This window comes from Excalfactoria chinensis, chromosome 19, assembly GCF_039878825.1.
Source record: "Excalfactoria chinensis isolate bCotChi1 chromosome 19, bCotChi1.hap2, whole genome shotgun sequence".
NCBI lineage: Eukaryota > Metazoa > Chordata > Aves > Galliformes > Phasianidae > Excalfactoria > Excalfactoria chinensis.
Window position 1 is genome coordinate 2,024,231 of NC_092843.1, and position 14,715 is coordinate 2,038,945.

A 14,715-nucleotide genomic window follows, 5' to 3' on the forward strand; every position below is an offset into this window, starting at 1 on the left:
GGCGTTAACCATGTTGTTTGGTGGGGCTTTGGGGCTGGGTGTGCTGCAGTACTATAGGAAGAGGCACAGGGCATCCTGGCTGGCAGGGAGCAGTGGCACAGGGCAGTCCCTAAAGCCCTCCAGCATCCCACAGTGAACCCAAATGACCCCCACGCAGGGCTCTCACACCGTTCCCATCCCCTCTGACTAAGCTTGATGTGGGGTATGGGGGTGTCTGAGTCTTGTTGCTGTGCTATAAATCAGGGTGAAGCGCCCCTTTTGAAGGCTGGGTGTCTGTAATATCATCCGGGGGCTTTCGAGGCATTTGTCCCCAGAAAGGCAAGATGAAATTACAGCGCTGTGATGCCCAGAAAGGGTGCAGAGCAATTTATTCTCGGCGATCCTCCTCTAATGACGCTAATTTATAACCTTGTCAGGAGGCACACGCAGGCTCCAAGCACCCATACGGCTCCCTGCCCCCCCCAGGCCACACATCCCCAACCCCAACAGGAACCCGGATGTTTACTTAAGACCCTAAAACCCCAAAGGCCCTTTAAACAAGCAGAGTTCCTGATGTATTTCACCAACCGGGAGCAAGCCTTGCCTATGGAGGTTGCAGGAGGGCTTCTGGCATCTGTATGGATATCACCCCAACCCCAGTGAGGGACACGGTGGGGATGGGTTGGTGGTCAGACTACATGACCCCAGTGGTCTTTCCAACCTTAACGAGCCTATGGAGCATGCAAATCCTTCACAGGCACCACACGGTGCACGTTTGCTCTCCAGCAACATCACCTGTCCCCAGCTAAGTAGGACACGCAACATCTGACAGCAACCAGACCAGAGCAGTGCAATAAACACTCCACAACCGAGTTATGAAGCTTCCTGCCCACAGGATTCTCACCTCTGTCACCTCCAGTGTGATTTATACCCCACAACCTGCTCCAGGCTCACGTCGGACGCTGCTCTCATACACAGCATTCGGGTGGTCCCTGCACCATCCCTTCCAGCTCAGGATATTCTCTGATCCTCCACAGCTCCCCACGTGGGTATTTTCTCCTTTTGATGTTACAGATTTAGAGCAAAATGAAGATGGAGGCACCTCGTAATTCAAGTGAGAGGTGGAGATTAGCTTTGAGGAAGAAAGTCCTGCTGAAGGATGATTAGATGGCTGCGAATTCGCAAAGGCAGAGCACTAGTCTTTGCTGGTCTCCTATTCGTTTAGTTGGAAGTTAATTCTCTTCTTAAAACAGCCATCATAGCACCGAGCACAGACAAAGCCACAAAAGCCAGCAAATTCAAACAGGAGCTGTTTGTATACACAGACGTCAATCCCACCAAGGTACAATCTGCTTTTAAGAAGGTGATTCTTGCACTGAGCGCTTTTCTTAATAACATTACACCAGCGGGGAAAGCTTTACTGATGCTGTAGGTAAGTCCCTTGGAAATCACCATCAAAGTATTTGAGAAGTGGCGATCGGCAGCAAATCTCAAGCTTAAGACCCATCTGGAAACATGAAACCATCATTCTTCCCTCCCATATCACACAGGGATACGACACAAAACCTCCCACAGCTCCTGAATGGGATTTTCTCAACCAAGTGCTCCCTGCTCCCCACACACACACCAAGTCCCACCTGCACCGTGGTGCTCAACACCCCAGCACATGGATGGATGAGGACCCAGCACAGGATCATGGCTCAGCAAGGCAGAGCTCCCACCCCCTCCAAATGGAACCATTTGGCATCTTTCTCATGGATCTCATCTGATCCATGGGGTTGTGCTAAAAAGAAAGCACTAAACCTTGCTCAATACAACAGAAACACCCCAAACCCACAACCTACAAGTCCACTTGAATCATGGCTGCTGCACAACCTGGAGTCTCCCACGGCCTCTGGCCAGACCATGGGCTCCAAAGCTCTTCTTGAAGACGATGTGTCATGAGATTTAAATTAAACAAACCGGGAAGTGAAAGGCAACACCTGGGCACAGCAAAGCCTCTGGTCTGCAACAACCCACTGCCTCCCCAGCTAAAAGGACCTGCTTTCTGCTCTGACGAGCAACCAGGTGGGTATTGAAGATACTGAGAGACCCCTCCCCGCTGCTTTCAGCTGGGAGCTTCCCAATGAATGACCTTAATAACACTGTTATCTCCTGGATGGATACCTCCGCCCTGAGCAGCAGCTTCCAGTAGGTCTTCTCTTCCCTCTTCTCAAGGGGAAGGCGAAGAGCCCCCACCACTCACACCTCTGCCATGACGAGCACCGCGCAGCTCCCATTTACAGCCCAAACTCCAGCAGCAAAGGGAACAATCCCATCCTCCAAGATGGGGCTCTGCTGCTCAGCTCGGGGACCGCTGGCACTGCCATGGGTGGCAGGAGACGAGCCCAGGCCCCGGCTGGGTCCATCCCTCTGCATTCCTACACCGAGCCTGACCGAGCCTGGGTGCAGCCAACCAAATTCCCAGAGGAAGTGCAGGGCATTGATAATTGCCTCAAAAAATCCCAGCTATTTCCTGTGGGAACAGCAGATGGGAATCCCCCATTAGCTCCGACAGCACGAGATGGCTCAAACCGCTGCGACGGGCTGGGTTTGGGGGGTTGGAGGGTATTTGCTTCATTCCAGTAGAGCATTGCTCAGGGATGATGTGATGCTGTTCACACAGGTGTGGGTGCAGAGTAGCCAGACATGTCTCGTAGGGCCGGGACACTCAAGGAGCCTGAAAATTGGCCCTTCTGCAGCACACAAGGTCTTGAAAGCCATCTCCCCATGCCAGGTTATCAGAGCAGCACGCAAGGGCAAGGCGTCCCTAACACCAGGCTTGGAGGGCAAGTTGCTAAATACGTCCCCAAGCAGGTTCCTTCCCTTCTCTCCAGCTTCTCATTAGCAAACCTAAATGAGCTGGGGACGTTCCTGCCTCTCCTCCCCTGCACGAGCGGCTGCAGCGGCACGGAAGCAGTGGCACAAACACAGGATTGCTTTGGGGAACAAAACCCAGACGCACAGGCAGGATGCGTGGCAGTGCTCAGATCCTCCTTAACCAGCCCAGTTTGTCTCATGGTTTTCTCCCCAAACCCAATCAACAGGCTGCAGGGTCAGGAAGGCACACAAGCATCCCCAGTGTTTTCCCTACGGTGGTTCCTAGAGGCCAGCAAGAGCACAGGGAAGCAAACAGCCCTGCAGAGCATCGCTAAGAACGTGCAAAAACCCGCTCCGGGAGGGACAGCGCAATAGGGCAGCGCGTCCCTATGGGCACACGTCCCCTTTTAGTCCCCCTCCCGGCTGTCCCCATAGCACCCAGGTGGCGTCTGCAGGGGAGCAGGGAGAGGAGCGGGGAGCTCCGAGCGATGCTGGCGCGGGGCAGCGCTTATCTGGGTGGCACACGCGGCCACGGCAGGGCTCGGAGCTCCGCCACGGGACTCGGGAGAAGCACCGAGCGGCTCCGACACCGCAGCAGGCGGAAGCTCAGGCTGCCTCATTGTGGGATCGAGCGCTGCGGCGATCGGCACAGAAGTAGGAAATTCCGCCGGCTCGGATGGTGGACGGGTCCCAGCGGCGGGGATCAGACCGAACTGCCCCTTCTCCCACCGCCGGGCACACACCGAGCGGCCGAACCGACAAAGCCATCCCCGCCCGCTCGGAGCTCACAGCGAACACAAACCGACCCCGCAAACCCCGCCGCTCCGCGGGGCGACCCCCGGCCGCGGTTACCTGCAACGAGCCGCCGGCTGCGGGGCTCACTCCGGCGTGACGCAGTGACGGGATCGCTCCGCTTTACAGCTTATCCCGGCCAGCCCCACGCGCTGGAAGGACAAGGACACCGGCTGCTCCCCGGGGACGAACTTTCTCCCCATCGCGTCCAGCGCCGGGTACCCCAACGTCTCCAACGCCGCGGCTACATGTGCCCGCAGGTGCGGGTCTCGATGCCGCCCGCCCCCGAGGTCGGTTCCCGCAGGGTCCCCAACACTGTCCCCGCGTTTGTCGCTCGGTCTGCGCCCCGAAACCGGCTCCGGTCTCCAGCCGGGAGACGCATCCAGGTGCCGCCCCCAGCCCCGCGCTGCGCTCCCGGCTCCACCACCGCTATATTGGGGGGGGGATCCCGGCACCCCCCGCCCCCCGTGAGCCGGTCCCGTATCCCCCGAGGCGCGCCGCCCCCCGCCCCCATTGTCCCCCCGGTGCCGCGGGAGGGGCCGAAACTTTCGCTTACCGCAGGGCGGCCCCGGCGGAGCGCGGCGCTGCCTCCCCGGCGGCTGCGAGCGGGAGCGGCGGGGGCGGGCGGCGGGGCCGGGCCGGGGCAGGACAGGGCCGGGCCGGGCCGGGCCACACCGCCTCCCGCCGCCGCCGCCGCCGCCGCCACCTCCTCCCCGCGAGGGCGGCGGGCGGGGCCGGTGCTGCCCGCCGGGCCGGGCCGAGGCCGAGGCCGGGCCGGGGCGGGCAGGGCGCCCTGCTCGGGAGCGGAGAGCTCTTTGTTCTGTAATCCCAGTAAGAGTGCCAGCCATTCGCCCCGCCGCTAATCCCAGCCCCGCGCAACAACAACATCCATTGGCTGCCATTTACATACAGGATTAACCAGCCCGCAGCCCGGCCGGGGGAGGGACCCGAGCCGTACCGAGCCGTGCCGAGCCCACCCGCGGGGCCGGGGGGGGCGGTGGGGACCCCCGAGGAAGGTACCGCAGCGCGGAGCGAGCGGCGGCGTTGGGGCCGTCCCCGGGCGCTTATCGCCACCTGTTGGTGTCGGCTCGGCCCGGCCCGGCAGCGCCCGACCCGGCTCGGGGCCGGGGAGCGACCCCTGGGCCGGGAGGATTGGCACGGGTTGGGGTTTGGGTCGGTACTGCGATGGGGCGTGCGATGCCCTGCGTGCCCACAGCGCATCCCAAACCCCAACAGGGATGAAGGAGGTGAGGTGGGGGTTGGCCTCAGCTCCCAGGTAACAGCGATAGGACGGCAGGTGATGGCCTCGAGTTGCAGCAGGAGGACATTAGGGACAAATCCCACCCAAATCCCATTGAGGATGGGGCTGCATCCTTATGGTGCGCAGCTGAGCGCCCAGGTGAGCATCCGCCATCCCTCAGCCCCACATCAGCCACACGTGGAGTGAAACAACCAGCTCGTCTTTCTGAATAATTAAATGGGAGATGTGAGAGGAAAGAAATCAGGGCATCATTTGGCTCATTATCTCGAAGCCAGAGCGACAACAACAACAAAAAGCGCACAAAGTTAATTTAATTGGGTCAAACAATAGCGTTGCCATGAAGCAGCTGCACGGAGCTCCTTGGTGCGCCTCGCTGGGACCTCGGCTCTGTGTCACTGCGTGGGAAACCTTGTGCCGGGGGAACACGGGGGGAAATGGGCTTTGTGGAGCCGTGTGAGCCTGTGGGACGCACTGTCCATGTTGTCCCGCAGTGCTGCAGCCTGGCTGTGCACTATGTGATAGGGAGGGGTTTGGGGAGCGTTGCAAAGGGAGAATCCCAAACCGGCCTGAAAAACAGAAAGAGGAGGCTGGGAATGCAGCATGGGCAGGGCTGGGGGCTCAAATGCAGGTGTCGGGGGGCACCTGGAGCTGCCCCATGTGGAGCATCCATGTGTGCTTTGGGGACATCCATCCATCCAGCTCCCATGGATCAGGGCGAAGCTTTGTGCATTCCAACACAGTTTTAACATCTGCAAAAGTCTCCGATGAAAGAAAAGCAAATCCGCCTCGATGGGATGAAAGCGGGTGGGCAAAACGTCTTATCTGGGGCTGAAACAATGGGCCGAACAAAAACAGCCAGTGAGCAGAACGCGCTCGGAGAGGGACGTTTTAATCTGATCTCGCTGCAGAAATAAAGCGCTTCCTTGTCACAGCGCTGACAAAAGGAGACAGAACACAATTCTATCTGCATCCAGAGATTTACGCTTCTTCTTTTTCTTCCTTTTTTTTTTTCTAATTATTTTTAATTTGTTAATTAGCGGCCGCTGGGCACGACGAGGATCGTTGTTTTCTCTGATGTGCTGATTTCTTCCTTCTCCCAATGGAACAGGAGAGCGCAGACACATCAAATAAGGCACTTCTTTAGGGTGGGGGATAGGGGGAAAGTTGCAGAAAGGTCAGGAGAGATGAAATAGGAGGAAGGAGTCTGAGTTCTCCTCTCCTATTGGGGCACCGTGTTGGTGCGTTTCGGGTGAGAACAGGCAAAACAAAATGGCTTTTGAATTAGAGATGAAGAGCGCAGCCAATGGGCAACCCCAATGGAGAGCAATTGGGAGAGCAGATGTGGGATGCAGGAGGGGGCAGAGAGCAAAACCTGGGGCAGGGAATGCAGGGGAGAGTTCCTCAGCGACATCTGTGCACTACTGAGCAATGCTGGCAAGGACTCTGCGCCATCAGAGCCGGTATCTGTCGGTCCCAAACGCATCCATAGAAAGATCAAAACAAAGAAATCACAGCCCCTCCATTCCCTGCCTGCTGGGGCAGCGAGGAAGGCTGGCATGGAATATTTACTCTCTCTATCTGCCTTTAACATATCTATCTGTGCTGCCAGCTGTCTGCATTTGTGCGGCTCTTTGAACGCCGCGCTGCAAAAAATAGCTTGCTCCGGAGCAACAGATAAAATGGTTTTCCAGTTGTCTCGCCTTCACTCCTGAATTATTTCCATGCTAATGAGAGCCCTGCAGAGGCACTTCCAGACAGCAACATGGGGAGCTGAGCGGTGACACCGCCACTTCCCAACCCGGGGAGCTGCTTTGCAATATACGGCCCCAGCATCCATCCTTAACACAAGAAGCAGAAAGGAGTGGCGGGCAGAAAGCTGGGGAGGCAGGATTGTGACAGGGGGGATGCTGATGCCTCGGGGGGCTCCAACAACCCGACCACCCTCGTGGCCCCAAGGTCCACATTTCAGCATCCAGGTGGGGCTGGGATGAGACCTCAGTGCGGCTCTGCAGCACGGCTTTGGGTTTGCCCACCAGCTCCATCCCATTGGGCTGCCCCTCACTCTACCCAATCTACTTTCAGCCCTTAATTGCACTTTCCCAGCTTGCTGCCCACCAAAGCCAACCTCCCCAGAGGACCCACATCCTCCCAGTCTATACTGGGAATGACCCCAGGGACCCCAACCCATCGGTACCAGCGTCCCATTGATGTTCTGCCCCATGCAGTCCCAGTGCTGGTCAAGGCACCTTCCACTCATGGCCTTGCAGCACCAACACCAAGAGCAGGAGGCATTGGCTTCTGCACTGCTCAAAAGTAAACGATGCTGTCCACCAAACTGATCATTAATACCCTGGATGCTTCTTATTGGAACAAGTGAGGGCCAGGACATGCAGGGCATTTTAATGAGGGGCTTTGATGGGGAGCTACGAGCCTGGAAGGGGTTTGGGGACTCAACAGGGGTTGGGATCAGCCCTGGGTGCCTCCTACCCCACAGAGTGCCCTGGGCTGCTCCCAGCCCCATTCCCACCTTGCCAGCAGCCAGGTGCCCACTTGCCCTCTCTGCTTGGAGCCGAGTGCTGCGTCCCACCAGCTCTTTTAGATAAGATGCTCCCGTGATACTTCAATATTAGAGATGGAGCGCTTTCCCAAGCTCTCCCAGGCAGGACCCACTGCCCTCCAGCTCCCCGATGGCAATGGGGGCTCAGGCACAGGCCCTCACACCCGATTTTCTCTAAAATGCCTCTATCTGCAGTTGATCCCGCTGCTATTTTTAATACGGATGCCTTATTGAGATTCAAATGAACGTTTCAAATCCTCTCTCCTTTGCATAATTCTTTTTAATTAACACTTCAAAAGGTTGGAACACCAGATCCGTGCTATTTCCCCAACGATGTTGCCCCAACCTCCTTTCCCCCAAAGCTCCCCTGCCACGGTTCTGGGGGCAAAAGCTGTGGACAGAGCTGTCCCCAGGCAGAAGGCAATGGTGTCAGACTCAGGAACATCAGCTGAAAGGGAGAAAGAGGTGAATAATCACCACTAGTCCATCAGCACAACAGCCTGGCTTTGGCATAGAGCTGGTGATGGCTGAAGTAAATGGGTTTCGGGTCACTGCTCTGCCACCCTCCTCCCCAGTATCAGCTGCTGTCATACAGCATTGCCTCCAGAATGGAGCAAAACATCCCCAAAATGCAAGAGGTCGAGCTTCCCAACAGCCTGAACCTGAGTGCTGGGAATAACCCACAGCCCTAAGGATACATCATGGGCACAGGATGAAGGGAAGGCTGTCCCCACAGCCATAGGTCCCCACTCATCGGGATGAACCCTCCTTCACCCAGAAGATAAAAGCTGTGCAGCAAAGCAGCAGTGAGGTTTTGGGTTTTAATTTCTGCAAAGTGCAGAAGTGATTAGACACAACAAAACCGTCTAATTAGGATTTAATACGAGACCGTCCCAGACATGCAAAAGAAGTAGGTTAGACAGTGGCCTTTTTGTTCGGCTACAAAAGACGCTAATTTGCAAATACTCTCAATATTCGTTTCTTTCCTTTTTGTTATTTAGACTGATTTTTTTTTGGAAAACCTCCGATAAAACCAGAAATCTGGACTGAGCGTCCCAGCTGCATTTCCAAGTGCAGGAATCCAGCTTTGATGTTCCCCTTGATAACATCTTTGTAGAGCCTTGGCTGCATCGAATTAAATGCTGATTACTCTGATAGCGCATCACGGCTTCCGAATGTATTCAGGTGACTTTTTGTTCTGGAAGAGAATAAGCTGTTTTGACAGGGATGTTTGTTAGACAGGAGGAAGGTGGGGAAAGAGAAACCCTTGTGATGGAAGAAGTTTGTTCCTGGAGCTGGTCAGCACCAAGACACTGCCCTGATGCACAACTGTGGATGGGCCTTTCTTACACATGGTTCATCCATCCCTTCTCAAAGAGACAACACACAGGGACATGGCAAGTCACATCTTTTGGGCTGCATCCACATAGAGAAGCCCTTTCCATGTGTCCCCATATAGGGGTCACTGACTGCCCTTCTCTTCCCCCTCCCAGCCACATCACCACCCCATCCTGCTGTGCTCTTGTGGTTCTCCGCTCCTTGGCTCCATGGGAGGAGGAAAATAAAGCGCAAATATTATTGTTGGCAGAGATTAGCAGCTCCCCACTGTGATTTAGGCATCTTTAGACTTCATGTTTTATTAATCTTCGCTGAACGATTACCGGCGCTGAAATGTTATGTCTGCAAACAAAGGCACGTGCTGCGGTGTTATCTCCAAGAGATAACAGGGCTTTGGGCACCTGATTGCAGAGTCAATGATGAACTGCATGGCAGGGCTACATGAGAGCAAAGCCCTAAGCAAGGCCTGCGTGCCCAGAGCAGAGCTGAGAGCAGCAGCCCATAAAGGCCAAACGCGTGGCAAACACAGCCAGGTTTGGGGTGCCATCCTGACAGTGGCACCCAGATGGACACCCAGCAAGGGACAGCAAGAGACCCTACAGCCCAAATCCACCTCTTAAGGAAGACACCAACAGTTCATGGGTAAGGACACTGGGAAGGAACAAAGCCTCGGGGCCCTGGGCTGCTGGGGCAGGGATGGCAGCACCCAACTTCAGCCACAGAGTTTATTGTTTAGTAACGAGCTCACCAACAGCAGCAAGCCAGGATGGGGATGGGGTTGTACATGGATACAGATGGGGAGGAGTTACACAGACTGAGATTTGTACAGCTTTTGTACAGAAGAAATAAAAGGAATCAAATAACAAAATAGACATTAGCAGTCCAACCTTTTCTGGTTTTTTTGTCTTTTTTTTTTTATATATATATATAGATATATATATAGATATATATATAATCATACTAACAAAATCTGATAGCCAAAAAAGGACTAATCTACAAAATTGTCATACATACTGTACGGGTAAAAGGATATCATCCATTTATACATCTAGTAACATCTTTATTCTGGTAACTTACATGAGGCCTACGGGATCTTAGTGTATTAATCATTCCCTACGAGATAGTGCTGAGCTGCTAAAGCTGCAGAACATAGTGGAGTTTCTGTTAAGACTTCTACAGTGCCAGCTGCATCTTTTGTTATAACAAAACCCTCATGCATCTCTACTGCAAGGCAGACAGGGGAGGCGATGGCACAGAGCCTCAGCACCCATCCCTCAGCTCGGGTACTGCAGGAGGGATAAAGCTGAACTCACCCAACACTGATTTACCCCATTTTTCCCTTTGGTTGAGAGGGTTAAAGAGAAGGAATCACCAAACAGAGCTGTGGTGTACCTGACAGCGTCTCAGCCTTCAGCAGAAGCCCATCACTCAGCAGGGTGGGAGCGAGGTGGGATGCAGCACCTCCCTCAGGGCTGGAGATGGAGTAAAGGCACAAACTGAGCCGGTCCCTGGCCACCAACCAACAAGGGATGGGTGCGTCCGTGCTGCGATGCCCTTGGACATCTCCCCCCAAAGAACGAAGCCAGTAAGACCGAATATTGTGAAATACTTTATACACCACCACATATAGGCAAAAAATAGCAATTAAACTTACAAATAAATAGAGGGGCTGGGGAACGTCCTCCTTGCCCTTTCCCAGCGTGTCCACGGTTTGGGTTCTGCCTGCCCCCGGAGGTCCCAGCAGAGGTCCCACCTTGGCCCCAGCCACCTCTCAGCACTGAGGTGGAACCCAGATGTGTGACAGCACGTCCTGTGCCCAGCGAGCAGCTCCCACAGACCTGCACACAAGGACCAAGTTACACCCATGTCAGCATGGCAACACTGCAGGGCCCGGGAGAGCTCCTGGCTGGGTTGCATGGAACAGCACAGCTACATACAGCCAGGGAAGACCAGCAGCTTTCACTTTAGACCACTTCTGCCCTACCTGCTGCTGCCTTGGAGAAGCTGCAGCAGCAACGAATGGATGGAGCGTGCTCCTCATAACCACTCCTGGGGATCCTGCCCTGTGCACAGCAAGAGTTCACCGGGGGAAGAGGAAAACTCAAGCCATCTTTCACCTAGAGAGTCACTAAAAAACCCATCAAGGAAAATGTAAGTAAGAAAAGAATGGAGGCTCGTCCACCTGCACCAGGAGATGCTGTGGGGACTTCAGGAGAACTTTGGGGAGCACCAACCCTGAATTCTCAGGAACAGCACTGAGGTGTTGGCTGCTGCAAACTGGAACAAGGAAAGCTGGGATTTTCCTGAGCAACGAAATACACCAACCAGGATTTTGGTCCCCTGGAAAGTCCCGGTGCAAGCAGGTTGGTGACAATCTTCCTGGTGGCAAGTCTGAACTGATTAAATGATTCCACCAGGCAGGATGAGATACCAACAGCATCGTTTCCAGTCAATGGATCCCATGCCCTTCCTTAAGCCAGATGTAGCTGTGTCTGCTGACCTGCTGTGTTCCCTGAAGTCACCTCCTCCTCCTCCTCCTCCTCTCCTGCTCCCTTTGAACAGAAGGAGAACTCATCAACCCTGCAACCAGTGAGCAGGGCCCAGCATTACATCAATCTGGCAGCCCGCTAACAAGAATTGCACAATTTCATAGGAAATGAGGGCAAAAAGGAATGAAGTTGACATGCACTGACGTTCATCTGCCCATGGCCTGGCTCAGATCTCTCCCAGTGCCCTTTTCTATCTTGTCCTCTTTCACAGGAACCCCATTGTACCTGGAGAACTTCTGAGAACTGGAGGGTTCAGGCACCAGGGGAAGCCTGGGAAAAGGCTGCTGTTGTTTTCCCCTGTTTTTGCTGTGGCAACCAACAGCGAATCTGAACTGGATGTTCATAGGGTGCTGCCTCACAGCTTTAAGAGCATGTTCTCCCCTTAATGCACACATCCTGATGTCCCTGGGAGCTCTGGAGCAAAGATGGAGAGAAGAGCAAAGCCTCCAGCAGAAGGAACAACCAACCAAGCAAACTGTGCTTCCTTCCTTTGCCAGCCAGCACCAGAGCCACAGCAGAAGGACACAGCAGCACCCACCTGCTGCTCTGAGCACTCAGGATTCCAGATGCAAATTTGAGTGCTTTCCTGAGCCTGCATTGCTGTGCACAGACATGAGAGCTGTGTGGGCTCTCACCTTGGATTCCTTCTGCTCCAATTGCTTCTGTTCATGTCACACACAGGATTTCTGTAGCCATCAAATGCAGACAGCCCCTACTGCATGAGCGCTCCCAGCAGTGAGCTGCTGTCTGGATCTGGTGCTCCAAATCTCCCCCATACAGATGCAATGGATCAGAAGAGCATCCCTGCCTGGTGCTCTGCAGGGACACACCATCACTCCTTCCCCAAACTGCAGCAGGTGAGAAACAAAATAAATAACCCCTCTGAAATCAGACCATCTCTCATGACACGCTACGATACAAGTACCAAGTGAAGCCTCCACGCTGCAGAACCAGATATGTCTTCTACAAGGCAAGGAAGGAAACACACATACACACCCCATCTCCCTCAGCCTACACGTCCCAGTGAGCCACCAGCCCAGCAGGTTTCATTGTGCAGGTCTTTGGGGTGAGTGGGAGGGAAGGGAAAGACCATGTGGGCAGCATGCAGCCTCAGGATGTGCTTTGGTGTTCAACACCGTGAGCAAATCCTTTTGAAGCTACTGTGGGGCTGCTGGGACTCACTGACACCTCAGCTACCATAGGGTGCAGCCAGCATTCAGACTGCTGGTGGGACAAGGGCAGCTCAAGCAACACAAATTCCACAGTCAAAACCAATACAGGTAAGAAACCAAACCCAGAGAGATCTTCCTGCTCCCTCCTGGAACAACAGCTATCTTGGAAAACTGGGCTCCAGGATTGTCCAGATTACATCCGTTAGTACATAATAAACACTGTCCTTCTTTAAAGTGAAAATACTGTGTCTAGTCTTTTGGAGGTGCTAAAGCCAGATGTGGTTTTGTTTATCCTGACTGTGCACAGGAGCTGATACCGGCATGAAATGATCCTCTTCACCTCTTCTCTATCAGAGCTTCTCCTGGAAGAAAAGAGACCTGATTAGCAAAAACGAGGGCAAGCACAGAGGTTTTTTGACAGAAAGGGAAATGGAGCTGCAGCGTGGGGTGCCAGGACTGGTAATCCAGACTCTCTGTGTCCTGACCCACTGCACTGCCCAGCAAGCCATAGTGCTGTTTCCTCAGGGTGCTCTGAGGTGAAGTCTGAGGCTTCAGACCTTATCCTGCATCATGAATAGCAGGTGAGAGCGGGATGGCCTGGCCCAGGAATGCCACTCTGTGAAGGGGATGGCAGATCTGAGACTGAGCAGGTTCTGGCTCATCCTGCCATAAGTCACACAGGCACTGACCCAGGAGACAGAAGACAAACTCCCAGCTGCTTCCCCCTAGAGCAAGTGCCTGCTGCTGGTAGGAGGCAGACCAAGAAGCATCCCCTGGTGACTTCCAGGGATCTTAATGGCACAGCGTTCTCTCCACACATGGGAAACACTGGTGCAACTTGCTCTGCTGCCAATGCTGCCTCAGTCCAAATTCTGCCCCCAGCAAAGCAGGCAAGAAAGCACAGTCACCATTCTAAACAACATTCTGCTCATACCTTACCTCTTGCTTGTGAGATTTATCCTGCTGGTGAATCCCATTAGCAGACCCAGAATTTCCAACAGGCTGCAATAGAGAACAGACAGTACTTACTGAAGAGGGACACCGGTGCTTGCCTGCAAAGACTGAGGTAGGTTTGCCTTCTCCCTTGGCAGCCCAACACTCAGTGGCTGCTCCACGCAAGGACAGAGGAAAGCAAAAACATCGCATCATTTTTGGCAAGAAACTTCCTGATCCCCGCATTCTGGCCCAGTCCCCACATTAGGGATTACATCCTTCCCAGCTATAAAACATCCCCTGAGCTCCTACGTGGACGCAGTGCAACTCTTCACTTCTGACCCTTAAATCCTGGTAAACAAACTGTGAGCCAAAGGCAGCGTTAGCTGCAGACATGGCAGCACAGGGAACATCACTGCAGCAAGAAGGACATCGCCATTCCCCATTTCCCATCCCCGGGGACAAGCCTGGCAGCCAGGACAGGCTATTCTATCTTTAGAAAGCACAAGAACTTTAAACATTTATAATGTTGCTTCAGCTGGGATAATGCAGAACCCTTCAGCTTCCAAGTGACAGCACGACCTGCACAAACAAGAGGAGAGAGCTGCAGCCTGAAGTCACGGCAAGCCACACGTCAGTTGTTTGGGTCTCAGTAATCAGATTCACTTTTGTTGGTAGGCTGTTGGTAACAGCAAAGCCAGAAGTTATGGGGAAATGAGACAAGACTGCCAGGCTTAAATGCATCACTTAGGAACCCCACTGAATGTCCTTCCTGAGTCCTGCCTGGATGGATGGAGGAATAACGCCACTGTGCTGACTCAGCCCTGGGCTGTTGCACCCACGGCCATAGCAATGCAGGTGTTGTGCATGCCTGCATCTCCTACCTGGCTGAAGAACGCCCATCTGCACACAGAGCAGCTGGGGTGCCAGGAATCAGGTTGGAAATTTGGTTGGCCTCGGTGCATGCTCACAATAACAAACACAAAGTGGTGTAATTCACTTGAAATTAAACAGACTCCCAGAGCAATCACTGCACGTATTCCAAGGAAAGGTCTCAGTGCCAAATCCTTGTCATTTCCTGCAAAGCTGGGAGATCAGGGTCCCCCAAGACAGAAAGACCCTCTTCCTCTATTATAAGACAAATACTTTGCAGCTGCACACAGAAACAGTGAGGCAGCAATTACAAGACAACAAGACAAAGACATACAGTGCCATTATGCTCCCCCAGCTCCTGAGTCTCCTCGCCTAATAGCAAGGCCAGCCATGCACATCAAG

At 54.0% G+C, this 14,715-nt stretch overlaps 2 protein-coding genes across 11 annotated transcripts in view; both read right to left on the reverse strand.

Annotated features, from left to right (window-relative positions):
- Positions 1-4,596, reverse strand: part of GTF2IRD1 (GTF2I repeat domain containing 1) — a 46,685-nt gene extending 42,089 nt beyond the window's left edge. For 4 of the 8 annotated variants that reach the window (XM_072353306.1, XM_072353305.1, XM_072353310.1 and 1 more), the window contains exon 1: positions 1,824-1,901. In XM_072353306.1, coding sequence (XP_072209407.1) covers positions 1,824-1,886 — 63 coding nt within the window. In that variant the 5' untranslated portion in view covers positions 1,887-1,901. Of the gene's footprint in view, positions 1-1,823; positions 1,902-3,690; positions 4,039-4,186; positions 4,265-4,588 lie in introns of those variants that run through there. The other 4 variants (XM_072353313.1, XM_072353315.1, XM_072353312.1 and 1 more) reach the window with 4 other exon arrangements.
- Positions 4,597-9,830: 5,234 nt separating this feature from the next.
- CLIP2 (CAP-Gly domain containing linker protein 2) overlaps positions 9,831-14,715 on the reverse strand; it is a 45,957-nt gene continuing 41,072 nt past the window's right edge. For 2 of the 3 annotated variants that reach the window (XM_072353224.1, XM_072353225.1), the window contains 2 exons: positions 13,447-13,509; positions 10,384-12,869 (listed from right to left, as the gene is read on the reverse strand). In XM_072353224.1, coding sequence (XP_072209325.1) covers positions 12,858-12,869; positions 13,447-13,509 — 75 coding nt within the window. In that variant the 3' untranslated portion in view covers positions 10,384-12,857. Of the gene's footprint in view, positions 12,870-13,446; positions 13,510-14,715 lie in introns of all 3 variants that reach the window. The other variant, XM_072353223.1, reaches the window with a different exon arrangement.